At 43.8% G+C, this 18,066-nt stretch overlaps 1 protein-coding gene across 45 annotated transcripts in view; it reads left to right on the top strand.

The window, feature by feature from the left end:
- The first annotated feature begins 1,467 nt into the window (after positions 1-1,467).
- afdna (afadin, adherens junction formation factor a) overlaps positions 1,468-18,066 on the top strand; it is a 91,027-nt gene continuing 74,428 nt past the window's right edge. For 39 of the 45 annotated variants that reach the window (XR_013453327.1, XM_040159926.2, XM_078092991.1 and 36 more), the window contains exon 1: positions 1,468-1,908. Coding sequence is in view for 44 of the 45 variants with exons in the window: in XM_040159926.2 (XP_040015860.2) it covers positions 1,759-1,908 (150 nt within the window). In the remaining variant the exon portion in view is untranslated. The remainder of the gene's footprint in view (positions 1,909-18,066) is intronic. The other 6 variants (XM_078092981.1, XM_078092977.1, XM_078092982.1 and 3 more) reach the window with 2 other exon arrangements.

Genomic DNA, 18,066 nt, shown 5'->3' with positions numbered 1-18,066 from the left:
CAGCCAGTAAAGTACTTTCCACCACTACTTCTCTAAATGGAGTTTCCTTTTATGTTTTAAAGGAATCCAATATTGCAAGAAACATGTGTAACATATGTGGTTAATTTTGTGGTGAGTTAAAAGGTGTTTCAGTTTGGTTTTGCAATAAATAAATAAAAATGTTTTTAAAACACCAGTTATCAGCTGTTCTTTCATTACTCACACACTACAATTTCAGTCCTGGTGACTAATGTGTTTATAAGAAGCTACTGTTCTTCACCCTGTCTGCCTACATGACTAACCAAACCACAGCTATTTCTGCAGATGCCATCACCACAGTATTCCTGACATTTCACATTGCGGCCTGATATTTTGTGACCTTTCAGTGTCACTGACACATGTGTGTTAATAAAGAGTTAGTGTTTAAATAGATGGAGCCCTCATTTACACACACACACCATTAACCCTTAGCAACCCACAAAGGAAACCAGCATTGACTGGTTCCTCGTGTCCACAGAAAGGCAGGAACCCTGTAGTGACCCATGTTATCAGTTGGGTAGGATTGCAGACAATGGCTCTAACATCCCCCACATACATATAGGATGTGTGTGTCTTTGGTTACTGCCTTAAAAGGTCATCACTGTATTTTAGTATATTGCCTTATTTTTCTTGGGAAAAAGAAAAAAGAATCTGTCACTGGGCTGAGAAACTTCCTGTTGCTCATTGCAGTTTCCTGTGTTTTAAAATGCAGACTCTTGAATTTGTGTCTTGAAAACTGAACTCTTTGTCAAAGTTGATTTGTATTGGTAAAAAAGTTTTGTCTAATGCCGATGGCTCATTTATAGATCACTGATACGGCCATATTACAGACAAACTACCTCCTTATCTATGCTCTCTGCCGACTTCAAAAAGTAATTTGTGTATGGATGACTGTGTTTGCTTCATGAACCTATCAGGATACAGTGCCGATGTGTGTGTGTGTGTGTGTTGTTGGATAGTGGGACTCGGCAATAACGTGTGGCATTCAGCACTTGCAGGCTAGGACTGAATATGGAGATGGTTTGACAGCACAGAGAATCCTCCTCTCCCACAGTTTGAGGAAGACACATTTGTGATAAATGGATAACTGAAATAACCTGTATTATATTGGGGATTGTTTTATATAAAATAACATGTTTAATCTAAAACGTTTTTTTGTTCAATATTAATTGTAATGTACCACTATTTATACACTGATTGCAGATGCTAGAATGCAAGGTTCCACCTGACCGTATATCTGAACTAATTCAAAAACAGGTACATATTGCTATTTTTAAGGTATTTCTATGCATTATTATTTTACATATATAATTTCATATTGATTGTATCGTTAATATGCAAACAAATGCGTTTAGGTAATCATTTTCTTAAAATACAATAATTGGTTTGTTGAGCATTAATGTGGTAAAAATAAATAATTAATTGACACATATTGACGTAATCCTGCTTACTGCACTAAGTACTTTTCGTTAACCCGACATCCCATCCTCATTTAGTACAGCAGCGTCATGAATCACATTTACTGGGCCTCAAACAGTTAAGCGTTTTGCGCGTGCCCGGCCATGCATCCAGTGTATCGGGAGCGCGCAGAGGCGCACCGGGAACGCAGAATCAGATCAGCCGGTCGGTCGGTGAGCAGAGACACAGGCCGCCGAGAGCACCGGCATTGAACGGCACAACTGAGCCTTTTGCTTCCAGCGACGGTTGCTTCTCTCGCGGACTAACGTTACTGGAAGTTGTATGCAACAGTTCAGACGCACGGAGAGAGGGTCAGACAAGCTGTCCACCATGTCGGGGAGCAGGGAGGAGGAGAGGAGGAAACTGGCCGACATCATCAACCACTGGAACGCCAACCGGCTCGACCTGTTCGAGATCAGCCGGCCCACAGAGGTAGGGGACCACCCCGGAGTAGCAAGAGACACCGCGGACCAACAGGCCCTCTCGTGGGGGGAGGGGGGGGGGATGGGAGACCGTAAAGCTACCACTGGACAAGACTTGGCTTCAGCATGTTGAAAGCTGTTGTGGGCAGTGTGGTTTCCCCGTACGTGCATGGAGAGAATGAACGCCAAACTCCATTGAAATATCTGGTGATTTACTAAATCGACATGTGTAAAGCATACGGCCTTTGTCATTAAATACATATTTGAGCGTCCGTGGCGATTCGACTTGCACATTAAATATTTGTCTGTCGATCAGCACAATGTTAAGGTAAATTCAATAAACAAAAACAATCAATTAACACTAACTTAACGTTAGGTAATTAGCTACTAGCTTCCGCCCACAACTGTGTTTAGCTTGAAACTTAGCCACAGCAGGCTAACGTTTAGAGAAATAACTCCCAAAGTTGACAGTTTACACAACCAGTTGGGGCTTTGTGCATAGTGTATTTACCAAACGGGAAGGGAATTCCAACGATTTATAGAACATCTCCCAGTATATTCTCTGTTATGTGCCAGTGTGCCATCAGACTGCCAGGTTTTGAATGGAGTTTGGTATGTTGTTATCTCCAGCGTAAGAGGGAACGGCACGTATCGGGGCTAGCTAACGTTAGCTCGTTAGCGAGACCCCGCCACTGTGTCGAATTGAAGGAACGAGTCGGCGGTGTTATGTCCAACACGTACAATTTCTATTTGACTAAAACACAAACCAAACCTGTGTTGAATGCGTGTGTACTGTAAACTATGCCGGTGTCAAGGCTCGCGTGTAGCGGGCTCGCGTGTAGCGGGCTCGCGTGTAGCGGGCTCGCAGCAGTGCCCGCAATGGCTGACAAAACCCCACCAACACGGCGAGGCGGTTTGATACGCACGGTGAAACGATACAGGTTGACGTCGTAGCAACACACCGGGCGTCAATGCTTATAGCAGGCAGAGCACCCAAAGAGCGGATGCTAACCAGCCTTACAAACCACAACACAATGTCCGTGAGCGTGTCACGTTGCCCTGCATTGTCTGGACACCAGCTAGCACGCTGCGAGCTGCTCGGCTTGTCCGGCAATACCCCCCCCCCCATGCAACGTAGTGGGGAGCAGTGCTTAAATTGAAAGGCCGATCTAGGCTAGGTGGGAGTTGTTTACTAATAACGTGACAGGAAACTCCTCCCTAAAAGGATTCAAGTAGCGAACTGCGAGGGCTCGGTGATTTCCCCGGTCTGTAAGGAGTTCGTCAATACTAATCCTTACTCATCAACCGGTGCATCTCACGCCTAACTAGTTTTGATGTTGCGTCAGCTGCTGCTGCTTTTTTTTTTGAGGCGGACAGTCGACACACCCCCCCTCCCCCCTTCACCCCAGACCATCCTCTCCTTGAATAGGGGTGCAGTGGGGGTTGGGGGCACACGGTCCCCTCTCCTCGTCTTGAGCCGATTAATTTGATCAGGATTGAAGCTGGTCAGCCGTTGGCCAGGGTTGAGCATTGCCCGCGCGCGGCAATGCGCGCGCACACACACACACACACACACACACACACACACACACACACACACACACACAGACAGAGTTCCCCAGGCTGTAAATCTCTCACTGGACAAGCAGCGTTGCTGCTCCAGAGTAGAGTCCAGTGATTAAATGTAAGCAGATGCACCAGCCACACCCTGCCCCCTATGTCAGCTGCAGGAGCGCCCCCCCAGCTGCACAAGTGTCCTTCACCCTATCTCTACACCTCTGAAGAGAAGCTGGGCACCGGTCACGAAGCATTTGTAAAACATTCATACAGATCCGTGGTTGACATTGATTTTTTGATTTGATCTACCACACAATTTATTATTATTCATTTATTATCTGATAATTGACAACGTTTCACTTCTGTATTTCAGGCAAAACTGTCTTTCAGAGCGGTGAGATCATTCGTGTGATTAGATTAGTCATGGATGAGTGATTAGTCTGGAGCAAAGGTTCTCTAACTTTTTAATCTTGCTGCCCAAACTGAAGAAGTCCTGCTGTGGGGTTTGTGGTGGGACCGTGGGGCTCGTTATAACGTAACAGGTACTTGTGTCACGTGGGGGACTAACCACAAGCAGACACATGGGGCCTATTGTTGTAGAATTAAATAAACAAAAGGCTTGAAACATGCAGTACAATGGATGTGCTGGAATTCCAATGCAATCACACTAACCGTTTGTTTTGTTTGGATTAAAAGATTGTGGCAATATTTACTTCACGGCATTTTTGTGTTTTCATATATTTAATCACTATTGCAGTCTCTGGTTCAATGCTACTATTAGGGGTGGGAATCTCTTGGCACCTCACGATTCGATTCGATTCCGATTCAGAGGTCAACGATTCGATTCTAAACCGATTATCGATTCTAAACTGATCAAACAATTATCCATGCATCTCGATTTTCTAAATTTTCTCAAATCTGAGTCCGCTACTCAGAGGTTGCTAATCACTTCCTACTTTATTTGATAATCAAAGAAAATCAACATCTCTAATTTTTTATAAGAGAAAAAAAAATCTTTGTCACAAATATGATTTTCTATCAACAATGCAAGAACCAATGCAGCTTGCATTTCAACACAATATGGAAGTAGCCTATGTTAAAAAAAAATTAAACAGATTAATTTTTCCTTTAAATTAAGAAAAAGCTGCTCTTAGTCTCAGACCGGTCCGTATTTGTAAAATACCGGAAAAAAGTCAAAATCTGTGAATATCTTACCAACTTTCAATACGGATCGACTTTTTGGAAAATTGAAATAATGAAGAAAGATATGCGCAGGCTCCTTCATAGTTCGGTAAAGTTGGCAAGATATTCAGACTGACTGATCGGTCTGCGAGCTGGACGCATTGCTCTTAATGTGCCGGAAATGATGGTTGTAGCTGGTTGTCATCTACGGTCCACTACGATTACCGAAGAGGGGCGTTTGTTTTTTGACAACGTTTTATCTCATAATTTTGACTTTCTATCCCCTTTCTGTAGTGCGGAAATGGGCTTCTATAGTTGTGTGAATGCATCACTCCAGCCAATCCAAAGACGGGGTTTGTAACCAATCAGGTGTGAAACAAGTACTCTATTTCCAAACCCTACTTGTGCGCGTGTTCATTCTAACATACACACTGCCTCTGCACCAACCTGCTCCTCAGAAAGCCTTAATGTTTGTATATAAGTCCATAATAAATCAAATTGTACAGGACAAGCAGACCGTGTCCATAGAAAAGTACTACCTGCATTGACTCACCGTGCAGTCTGGCAGCATGTAATCAGGGAGAGCACGTTATGAAGTGTCTGGCACAGTGCTGTGATGAGCAGGCCCATTTTTGGTCCCATATTACATGCAACTTTCTACTTATCAGGCACGTCTATATTATAATATGTGGATATTATAAGACTATATTCAAGCTCCTGGACTTGTCCGGAGTGCTGACCTAAGAAATTCCAACCCCCTCTCCCCGCCTTTTTTTCTTGAGCAACTCAAGAGAGGCTTATGGTTTTAAAACGAGAACAGCAGCTTTTTCCCCGTCTAGAGCTGGATTGATTGTGCCTGAAAATAAAGCCTTTGTCACCATTAACTCAACTCCGCTGAACACTGAGCCCTCAAAATCTCTCCAGGCTGCTAAATATAATCTATATTGTATTCTTTTAGTTACTAACTTTGTCTACACCTACACTGTGGCTTGATTGTGTGTCAGCATGTAGTTTACAGATTAAGAAAAAGTATTGGTTTAAAATGTAAGACTTTTAAGCAACTAAAAGCCTGAAAGAGACTTTATATAACTTTTAGGTTTTTGCAAACCTGGAAATCTGTCTGCACGTTCTTTCTCTCGGTACGTGAATGCGACATGCGGGCAGACTCGGCGTGACATCAGTGGCCACTCCCTCCTTTCCCCTGTTGCATAGGAAGCAGGAAGCCGACAGGAAGTGTGTGCTGCATGGAGATTGTGGGTTTCCTGTGGTCGGATTAGAATGACTGGGTTGATTTCAAAGGGATGTGTGCATTTTATTTGATCAGCTATTTCCAGATTTCAGTGCTCCACAACAACTCTTCAGACGGCTATGTTTTGGTGCAGCAACCCATGTCAAGTTTCTAGCTATTCATTCACATTGTTGGTCTATATTTAGTTCTTGTTTAGGTTTATTGGCATTGTCCAGGACTATAATACCTCAGCTTAGGTTATTTCACCAAAGTCAAAGCAATGCATAATGTTTATAGAGCCAAAATTGATTTGCAACATTGCCCACACGTGCAATGGGATAGACACTTCTATATAAACACTGTCCAGTGTATTTTGCCACAATCATTACTGGCCTCACCATTCGTCTAGGGTTCCCTTGACTTCGATTGAACGCACAGCGATTTTTGATGTACTATCAGTATCTGTGACCCACTAAGTCCTTTCGCCAGTATCCTTAATACAAAAGGGTTATAATAAGGGTTTCACTCGGCAGCTGCAGACAGAGCACTTGTGGAATGCCTAAGGCATGTCACACTACATAAATGACTCTAGCGGCTAGTGGACTTTTCCTTTTAACGGATAGCTCTCCTACTCTTGGATTATATTATAATATTATATATTATATCTCCGGATAGGTACAACACCTTGACAATGGGTGTTTGACTTTGACTGAAAGGTCAGCGTCGGCCCGGCCTGTACCTGTTTGTGGAAGCAGCTGCTGGTGATAGTAGCTGCATGTTTGGCAGCAGCACAGTGGAGGCCTGGACAGATATGCTGGCCTCAGCCACAACCACAAGCACACGGGCACACACAAAAGCTGGCTGCTCTGTGCATTTATCTGTTTGCATTGTCCCTCTGTGTGTTCATCAGCAATGCCCTCCCTCCTTTTCTTCCCTCCCTTCTCCCCCTCTCATCATGTCATGCAGCCGTTAGCTGACTGTCGCTATGGTAACGCAGTGGCTGTGATGAACTCACCAAAAGAGGCCTTTCTCTCTGCCATGAACAGATATTCTGTAGTTGACAGCCTTATAAAAGGTGTGTGTGTGTGTGTCTTATTTTTAGTTGTATTTGAAGGTATTCGTGATGCAGGTCAAAGAGGCTCTCATCAGTCAGTGGCCCAGTTAGATGTACCAGGCCTGAGGTGGACGCGCAGTAATCTGCTCAGTTTGCTGCTGTTTGAGTTGCAGGTGGGTGTAGAATGTGAGTTTCAGTCTACCGTTGTCCACCCATTTCAGCCACCATCGTCCTCCCCGTTGTGCTATCTGCACCATCTACTTTGCAAGTGCACCGTCGCTGTATCCTGTGGTCCGGCGCTTGGACCTTTCTTTAACGCTGACACAGCTCTATGGAGATATGTCTGGCTATCTGAGAAAATCTATAAACAAACACATGGGTGACTAACATGTTTGCACAAAGGCCGAGGCAATCGTCTTCACAGGCTCTTTTCCCGTCACTCCCTCGGCCATCCAGATCACTCTTCTTGAACTGATATGTAATCAGATAAACGCTGCAACAGCGCTGTGCAGGAAAGATGGCTAATTTCAGTGAGTGGCTATTAACACGGGGGGACTCTCTGATGTAGTTCCACTTGGGAGCAGTAAAGATTGTTTGCTTCTTGGTGACATTTTGCCAGAATACTTTACGACTGAGATGAAGCGCAAATGCGGACGATTCTCCTAAAAGGGGCTTTTATGGAGACTACAAACATTGTTTTTTCTCTTGTCATGTTGCCTGGTTTGCTGGTAGTTTGTTCACGGGTAGAACGACGGGGGAACAGAATCTCTGAACCTATAAATGTATTGGGCAAAGGGGACGGAATAATAAACCTGCTGTGTGAAGTGAAAGTGGGACGCTAATGGTAAGGAGCATCGGCCCTTATCAGCTCTAAATAAAAGTAAAGGCACACAGTGGAAGGTGGGAAAGCTAACTATTTCCCTTCTTCAGTGAACCTTTCCCTCTTTATAATAATATTGTTCTTAACTTGTTTGGCCAGACCTTCACTATTGTACTGTGGTGCTTTGATTTTCTAATCAGGAATCGGCTCAGTGCTCTTGAGAAGAAAGGACTGGGGGGTATTCGCTGGATTTTTAGTTTAGTTTATCAGGTGTTTAATTCCTTATTATTCCATACCGATTGACCAGGACCTCCCCGTTCTTTTTGGGATTCACGTTACAACCTCTATTAAATTCATAGGACCTGTGTTAGAAGTGATCTTTTGACATAAAATGATTGCACGTTAAAATGTAATAGAGAGGGATCGAGTGCACATACAAATACACTCGCAGGCGTCAATGATTGGATGAGTAACAGCGCACTTTGATTTCGGTTGTGTTTGTTTCTCACTGGTCACACCGGTTTACGGTTTAATCATTTAATCGTTAATTCAATCAAGTTCTTAAATCTACACAATCTGCACAAGTTTGCGAGTTTTCATATTCACTTATTCTAGATTGCTACTGTGTTTTGCACTTCTGTTAGAATGTTGCCTTTCTTTATATATAAATTCACTTTTTTCAAAGATGGAAATCCCTGCTGTTGGGTGGAAATTCTCAGGCACATCGCTCACGGGCTATTGGCTGCTGCCTGTTTAAAAGAAAGATGGGTGTCATGCTGGACAGACAGGATATTTATCACCGCTGTTTATTTTCAGCCAGTTACAGTCTACCTCATCCTAAGTGATTAAGGCTATGTGAGGGTTATGGGCCATATCAAGACTTGTTCATCCAAGTGTAATGCAATCGATGAGTAGAGTGTTGTAGAGAAATTGATCGCACTGGAACATTTTGGCAACTAATTGCTGCTACTACTACTGCCATTTTCCATTTTCTGCGTGTTGGATCAAGCTCAACTGTGGCTGCTTTGTTACTTTGTATTCAGGCAGAGATAAAGGAGAATCACGACCCAAGATTTTTAAAGTCAACTGAACTATATGTATTTGCATAAATGTACGATGTACAAATGTATTTGCTTCTTCAAAACCCTCAAATCGCCCAATGGAAGAATCTGAGTTAAAGGCTCAAAAAGATGAAACATTTTTATTGTCTTGCAGAGTTTCCAATTAAAAGTTGTCCCAGTTATGTTTCTTTTACTACTTACTACTTTAATTTGCAGGTTCTTTATGCCTTAATTTACACCTGGTCAGTCATGCAGAAACCAGTCTCTGCTTTGGAGGCACTTAATTTTCCCAGATGGGCCTCTGAACTCGGATCAATAAAAGAGAAGCGCCCCTTGAAGAGGCCTCCCTAGGCAGCCCAGAATAACTCATCAGCCTGGCCTCTCCGTCTTTAAGGAGTTCTGTGGGGATCCAAGCGGTTAATATGTCATAGTTTTCAGGTGTCCTACTGCTGCTGGAATTCCTGGAATGCAAATAGTGTTTTTTTTTTTAGTGTTGAATTCCAGAAGAGGAAGGTCAGGTAAGAAGAAGATAAACTCTCTGTGAAAGTCCCCTTGGATTCTCCAATTTCAACAAAGTGAAATCATTTCTCAGCTAGTTTCAAACATGCACAGCTCCTGGTGAAACTTGGGTCCAGTCCAGACATTTCCCTCCTTATCAAATCGGAGGGGAAGGATCACTGGGAAAGTCATGGAAGAGTCAGGGAATGTGAGGGAGTTCCTCTCTGAGGAATCACCTGTGGTTCAGATGCTTCGCCCTAGCTCCCTCTGTCAAACACACATTCCTTCTCTCTGATTTGGCCTCTCTTATCTGTCTTTTCTCTCTTGTTCTAAAACAAGCAGTGTATTGTGTGTGCTCAGCAGAGCAGCCCGCCCTAAAAGCCGTGTGTGTGTGTTTGTCCCAGCCAGCCTGTCAGACCGTGTTAATCCCCACTGAGGCCTGGCTCACCTCCTCCCGCCTTGCCCCCACCCCTTTTTCCCCCTCTCCTCTTCCACGGGCCTCCGTTTGGTCGGGTTGCCCTCTCCGCCAGCTGATTGGCTCACTTAACGCCAGTCAGATTCTGCTTGCCCCCCCCCCTCCCGATGACCTCACAGGATCAGACAGCAATCAGGGACCAACGGCTGTGAGTGTTTTTGCCACACCGCTTGCTAACAACTCCCATGGTGCTTTGCTGCAGATCAATGTCTAAAGTCGTGGCCCAGAAGGAGGGTAAACGAGGAGGAACTCCCCGTGTCATGACTGGGTGTATAACCCATTGTTCGCCACATGTTGGCACTTTAGTGAGTGGTCAGAGGGAAGGGGGCAGAGGCCTGCAGCCAACATATTGGATCGGCTTGGTACGTTTAACTCAAAAGGGAATAAAAATAGCTTGAATGTGATCTTGAATTTTTGGGTTGATTTGAATATTTTGTAACGTAGGTTTTTGTTGATGCTTTAAAAAGTGGCCAGTGATCTTCAATGTGAGCAATAGATTTATCTTGTTTCAATGGGTATCCGCCTTAGTGTGGGAACTCGTACCAGCATAGCAACCCACATGCACACAAAGCGATTGAAAAACAACATCCCAGAACTTTTAAGAAGGGGACCACAACATTTTTGGTGCTTGGTCTGTGCTGAAATGTTTTCAGTATTACCACAACAAACTCGTGACGGCGGATGGTGAACACAGACTCGACTGCATTTTTTCTTTGCTCCACTGCAGCGTTTTAGTGTCCTTCAGCTCATTTCTTTGGTTTAATGACCTGTGACTTCACTGTTCCGGACCGGTCTTATTGCATCGTCATCAGCAGCTGCCTGTGGAGCACAGAGTCAACCAGATAACATTACATGTAGTGACATTGTGAAGCATTTTGTAGCTCAAGAAGCAGAAAATAAACATGTGTAAATTGTCTTCACAACTTTAGAAGATAATCATACAGTGGAAACGGCACCTGTGAAATCAATCTACATAAGTGAAGGATGTTAAAAGAATTATCACGTTATCTTACAGATAACCATCTAATTATCAGACAACAGTGTATTCTCTATCTTTCGGAGATGCATGGCATCCATTATCTACCCCTTCACAAATCCTTCTGGTACATGAAGCACAGCTCATATAAGGTTTGCGGGTCAGCACTAATACTTGGTGACTGTGCCACACAAGGTCAAACTCACTCCGAGCAGACGTATATAATTGATTTAACTTTCGTAGGCCACGAGGGCAGCTCGAACTCCACACTTCATCCACTGCAGCCTCTCCCCCACCCTGCTTCACACTCCCACAGTGGTGCTGCGCCCCGTCCTCTTCCCGTCTCAGTACAGTCCCACCCAGCCGGTGGAATTTGAACTGTAAAATACAATAATACTGTGTGGGTGACCTTGGTGTGCCGCGGACTCCCTCCCTAGTGCTGCTTCGCCCGCTCTTACCTGTTTTTAACTGTCCACCCATATTCATAAGAATGGCTCCCACGAACGCGCTACAGTGCAGGAAAGTGGTGGTGTGAGACCACGGCTGAAGCAAGCCCAGAAGATGGGTGGTGTTTGTGTGTTCATGTATCGGTATGCTGCTGTGAGTTAAGGGTTTGGTTGTAAATCCCTCAGGGCAGACAAAGGGAACAAAATTATTTCTCTCTGACTTGATTCTTAATATGCCTGTGTAACAGATGTGTTAAGGGCATGGAAGTAGTCGACTGATCTTTTCAGCATTTATTTGCTCCTGCAGAAGACAATAAAACACCGACATTGCCTTCTGGTCGCCGCACATCAGCTCCCTACACACAGGGTCTTCAACAGAGCAACACTTCTGTGAAGGAAAAACGGGACCTACGCAAAATCTAAACTTTAGCATGTCAAACATCCAAATCATGACAAAAAGGGGAGAACAACAACCCCAAGTGAACAAAATAAATAACAGTGACAACTGCAAAAATTCCAGCATTAAAACAAAAGAAAACACATACCTGCAGAAGACAATAAAACACAGACATTGCCTTCTGGTCTACCTTCAACAGAGCAACCCTTCTGTGAAGGAAAAACAGCACTACGGAAGCCTAGGAGGCGCAGAATAGATGAATCGCAAATTTAACTCATCAAAATAAAATTCACACACACACTCAACAAGATTGTTGAATAATAACCAAAATACATACACATACAATGCATTGAAAATGGCCGTGTATTTCTCACTCAGTTACACCTGTCTGGATGTTTGTTGTCACTGTGTGTGTCTGCGTGTGTGTTTATGTGCAAGGGGAGAGGCTGCAGTCCGTGCTACTGTTCTCGCTCAGGTGTTTGTCTAAGGAGGCAGAGACCTTTTATAAATGCGCTACATCGCCCATCAGCGCAGTGACTGGCAGTTTCCCACACACACCCTCGTAGAGCGAGGTCATTTCTTGTGAGAAAATGTGAGAAATGTAGCCTTTAGTAGGGGGGCGGGGGGGTCTGCTAGAATGTCCTGGCGCACTAAAGTGAATTATTCTGCAGATCTTCTCTGTTTAATATCTTTCTGTTTGATTTTGGTGCTTTTGGTATCAGTTATTTCCACTTAGTTTTTGAAGTAATTGTAAAATTGGGAAAAGTGGTATTAGGGAACTTATTCCCTAATACAACTTTTGAAAATATAATGTCAGGTGTTCTCTGGGGTTGGGGAGGTCCATTGTTTGTTAACTCTTGTAGCTCTTCGCGGTGTCATGACTGATGCTTCATATTTTCCCCTGACCGGTGCCCTGCAGTCATGATCTCCAAATGAGGGACATAGGGAGGTCTCGACGTACCAGTGGATATGGTTTGAAGGGGGGGGGGGGGAGGAGGAGGAGGAGGAGGAGGACTACTCGCTCTGCTTCTACCTCACTGAGTTTGAAGTGCTTATTCCAGCATTAGTGGGGACTTCCTTTCCTTTTTCTTGTCCAAATGTCACCTGAGACCTGTGCATGGCCCGCCTACCAGCGCCATGTCAGTGACATGCAGCTGCACGGTGGTTACCATAGCGGTGATCAGTGGCTTCTCAGGGTTGTGTTGCATCGGTGGCCACAGGAGTGCCAGCTGTTTTTGGACAAGCACCCATAGGTTTGATAGGACTACCCTAGAATATATGGATTTGAAGAGATTAGTATTTCAGTCTTAAAACAATGCATCATTCACTAATATTTGTGTAGAAAGGACTTTACTTGCCACTCAACATTACATCTAATTTTTTAAGTAAATCGGTTTGTGGATAACCTTGAAGTTTTCCCCTTTCACTTTAACCATCAGCTGGTCTGCAGGCAAGACCAAAGAAAATAGTTAATTGCACACTGCAATGTCTGCAGCTGTAACGCTACCAATGACTTCACGGCCATCGTCTCACACGCTCTCTCACTCTTGACCGGTTGCCCGTTGACGTTGCAGCGTACTTACAAACGCAGGCAGACACAGCAGACAACTTTGAAGTTAAACTAATTAATGTGGCGGAAACCTACTGGGAATGTGGCCAAAAACAGCCTCAGCTGGCTTCAGATGAAGGGTTTAGCCCGTTGGTCTGCAGTGCCATCATGGTATCGGGTGAGGTAAAAATAACAAATCTTTTAACATAAAAAAGCATTTTTCACGGGACTACTGTTATCAGATGACTCCCGGATTTAAGATCATTTGCGGCAGAATTTTTACTTAGCAGATTACTGACATGGCAGATTCTCCCAGGATTAAGCGCGCAGATGACCTCTGTGGTTGTTCAGAATCTTAAGAGGACCCCAGATAATACTGCTGCTGTGTGACTGCAGTTTAATGACTCTGGGTCCTTGATATACTGAAGGTTAAAGTGACAGGGCCAGACATCGGGTTTACTCTACCACTGTTTTGGTCTTACGGTCGCTCTCATAGTTTGCCACTTCCCTTTGACACAAAGTTACTCCCAAGGCTGTGAGAGCGATGTGGGCCGAGCTGCATAATTCAACGTCTCACCCGAGCATGTGCGTGTGTGTCCGTGCATGTGTGTGTCCATGCATGTGTGTATCCGTGCATGTGTGCACGCACCTCCTTGAAAGCGCACTTCTCTAGTCTTCGCACGTTAGCTGGGACCTTGAAAACCGCCTGGTATGGTCACAGTTTAGCTCACGTGTGTTTATGTGTGTATGCATATGCATACTCGACTAGGGTTGTCACGATACCAAAATTATGACTTCGATACTATACCTGCCAAAATATTACGGTACCCGATACTTACGATACGATACCACAAATAGGATAATGGAATATATTTATCTATGATAGTAATAAATAAAACATCTGTAAGGTTCCTTTTTTTACCTGATATCTGTTTCACTGTCTGTGGGATAAACAATGCTTTATTTACTTGCATAGTTTGATATTCTCACATTAATATTTCCTTAACTAAAATAAAATAAAAGGGATCCACCCTCAGGCTCCACAAGCATGTAGCCTATTGTATCAAGTGTATATTATTTGGTTCAATTTTGTGTGCATTCTGACCTCATGATCATATAGGCCCACATGAGTGAAATTGTAGGTTATTTTGCATGTATATATTTCTGCTGGACTGCTGGATTCAGGAACTTATTTGGGGTCTTGCTTTGTCTTGTGTTGCTTGATGTTTGACTGTGTTAGGAAAGTTGTTCTCAAGCAAGCCAACAAAGCTACAGGGCTGCCAACTCTCACGGTTTCCCCGTGTGACACGCGTGTTTCCATGTTTTCACACGCACTCACGCCACACATCAAATTTATTACGCTAGTTCATCTAAACGGCGCATCTATAACCCGATTCGCTGCACGTAGCGTTACTTACACCCCCCATCAGCCGTAACTTCACCCCCAACGTCTCACTCCAAGGTTTGGTGAAAAGTATCCCTATAACATTACAAAGAAACCGACTCGTGAGCACTTAATACTAGCATCAATATGCTAGCGTTTTATAACAAGCTTGCTAACATTGCTAACGAGATGTCTGCTAGCGGCTAAACTTACTTTGTTTCTGACAAACTAGCAAGTCAACAATTTTCCAAACACAGTCAAACATCAAGCAAGTGCAAGACAAAGCGGACGTCCTCTTATACCCGGACATTTCCTCTTTTCGAGACCTAAAAAATGCGTCCGGGTAAAAGAGGACGTCTGGTCACCCGAGCTAAGCTAGGCTAAGGCTAATCGTGTTAGGCTGTATATGGGTGAGCAGTCTGCTACATGAGGGCGCGTCTCCCCCGATAACTCGCTGTGAGTGATGGCTGACTTGCATGTGTGAGAGCTGTTCAGTCAATGTGTGCAGGCAGCCTGACACGGAGCGGAACAGTGAGTGCGCTCCAATTGCATGCTTTTTTTAAAGTACCGGTACTAAAAATATTCAAAACCGTATTGTTTTCCACGTATGGGTACCGCGGTACCTTTCTAGTACCGGGACACCGTGCAACACTATACTCGACATGACTTTGTCACAGCTTGTACTGTACAAATAGTTATGTGTGTATTTTTGGATTACTGTGGCACCACATCTTATTTTTAAAATGTGGTGATGATGATTTCCGTTATTTGATTATGATTACTCATTACTTCCACCAATTCCTTTTATACAGTAACCTACTTGCAGCTGTTATTTATAAATATTGATCAACTGACATTGCGGACATTAAGACAATGGACAGACTAATAATCAAGCAAAGTGAAAAAAGTGAAGCCATTTATTTGCCTTAAGCTTGTATTCTCTCCGATGGCCTGAAGGAGCAGTGGGTGGAAAACGGATCTTATTGTATGAAAAATTATGCTACTTACCCAATTAATTTATTACCTCAGTGAACCTTAACTTGAGGGCTCACAGATTTTGTAGGACTTTGATAATCTCTCCCATTTGGACACAGAACTGAGCCACAACCAGCTTCTAACAGGAATAGGGGTTGGGGTTAGGGTTAGGGTTAGGGGTGAAGCATTAATATATTAGTCTTGGCTACGATCTCCACTTATCCATTTGAAAAGGCTCCAAACACAACTCCCAAGTTATGCAAATTAGTCCAGATTATTTTCACACTTTTTTCATCAAAGCAAGAAGCAAGCGAGAAAAACAAGGCACCAAATCGGTAGGCCAGAAGACACTTTGCCCAAAACCAGAGTAAAATAACCACCAAGCATATGAATCATAAACCTTTGACGCTTTGAACAAAATTCTGAATTTAATCTAGTTTAAAAAAAATTTGAGCGCTCTACGATAGTCTGCTTCTGAGTGGCTACGGGGAGCGATCGCCTTTTCGCTTGGTGTTAGTCGGATCCAATAGGATCAGACGTTAAATCGTGGTTGAACTGTGCAGATCAGCGAACCAGAGGCGGAGTTGGGGAAAACTCCCAGATTTACACTCCTGTCGTTTCTTTGCACAAAAGCCTCTCCCAGAGTAGTTTATGTTTAGTCCCTCAAACTTGCCATGTCCACACACTGGGCACGTAGATTTAGTGATTTTTTTTTCTGGCGATTCTCAAAATTTGAGTTTTTTTTGTGTTATATTGATTTATTTCTCCATCAGTAACATAACACTGATTTTTACACATCAAAACACTCGCTGGGGTTCCTCTTCATCCTGACAGAAAAAAATGTCCAGATAACAGTGAGTTATTAATAGTAATAACTCACTCAGCCTGTTTTTTTGACCTAAATAATAGTATTTAGGTCAAAAAACAGGCTCAACCAAGAGTCTTAGGTGCTTTTAAAATTGTTTATAAAGCTCCTCCACAAAGACAGAACCCATTTCATTATTGTGTTTACTAGACATATGGTCATGAGTTTCCTGAAAATTAGTCCGTATGACAGAAGGTTGATTGTGGCTCTTTTTACGGTAAAATGGATGATACAGCAGGGTGTGATTTGGGACATGCCTACATTATCCATTCCGTGTTTCATCTTAATCCTTTTCATAAATTTGCTTACCTTCATAAACTGATGGCCGCGATGTCACTGACTTTTTAGATTCTTCTAACTGCTCTTAAAAGCTGCGCTCATTTTTGGAAACCTCTTGAAAGCACCAGCACGTTCTGTAGTTCTACACAATCCAACTCGTGCTAGCAGATTCACACCTTTTTTCTTTTTTAAATTTTGTTGGTTAACTTCGAGCCGAACCGGTGATGTTCATTGGAGACCAATGGCCGCTGTGTGAGGGTCAACAGCCCGGGCCTTTACTTAACGGGTTGTTTGTGTGCCATGTCAACATGGTGGATGGGAACCAGTTTCAGTGCATCTCTTGAATTCGGACAACAAACCCACACATAAGTCAAGAGAAAGCATCCACTACGTGTATGTAAACCCTTTTTATGTAGCCTGGAGATGGCATTTTGGAGCTGCTGTTTTCATGGTTGCTAACGCATTGGTCAGCGTAATGCTTGTTAAATGTAGTAGTAGGATTAAATGTGCGCATGTCTCAATCATGTCATCGGGAGCGGAACAATCAATCGAAATGAAATGACACGTTTTGGATGATCAATTAGATGTTGAAGTCAGCAGTCAAGTAAAGAAGTAGTCGGGCAAACGGACCGGCCGACTGTCCTTGTTTAATAGAAGGGGAAACACTGTTATGGGTTGACACAGTGCATCCTCTGAATATTGTTGAGATTCTACAACCTTAGAATGGCCATGTTTACCGAAGAAGCCTAGCAGCTATTAACATGTTCCTAGTAGTCCTAAAGTGGTCTGTGTGTATCTGCGTCTTAAACATCCCTGCGGCTGAGGCTGGCCATACGTCATGTCTCATATAAGCTGTGGGGTTTACGCTGTGTCTGTGTACACACACAGCGATTTCCTTCCATGCACTTAGTTGCCAGCCTTGATCCCTGCGGGTTGCTTATGGAGGCGTTGAAGTGGCAAGCAGGTCTGATTTGTGGCCCGTCGGCACCACTGGGTCCACACGATATATATACCATGCCCTCCCACAATGCCCTGCTCTGTCAGGGGGACGGGGTGAGCTGCATGGGAGGGGGAGAGAGAGGGTGGCTGCACGGCTCGATACCGAAGCCGAAAGTCACCTGAAACAAAGAGGCTGCTGTTTGCAGCCACAGAGGAAATGTGTGCATTTGGTCATTTCATTGACTCGGGACAGCAGGCCTCTGCTGCCTCCCTTTGTTCTTCATGGGGGCTCAGGTGGTTTTTGTTCTGCGGGATATTCAGTGAGACAACATTCCTTCCAGAGCGATTCTCGATTCATATTTCAATTGAAACACAAGCTCCTTAATAAGTAAATAATAGAGACTCTTCTTCAAACAAATCCCCTCATTACGAGCAATGAGCTTGGTCCAGCTGACCTTGGACACGGGCTTAGCCCCATGCTAG

This window comes from Gasterosteus aculeatus, chromosome 18 (genome assembly GCF_964276395.1).
Source record: "Gasterosteus aculeatus chromosome 18, fGasAcu3.hap1.1, whole genome shotgun sequence".
Classification (NCBI taxonomy): domain Eukaryota; kingdom Metazoa; phylum Chordata; class Actinopteri; order Perciformes; family Gasterosteidae; genus Gasterosteus; species Gasterosteus aculeatus.
Note: the sequence above shows the minus strand (reverse complement) of the source record. Positions and strands in the feature narration are given on the sequence as shown.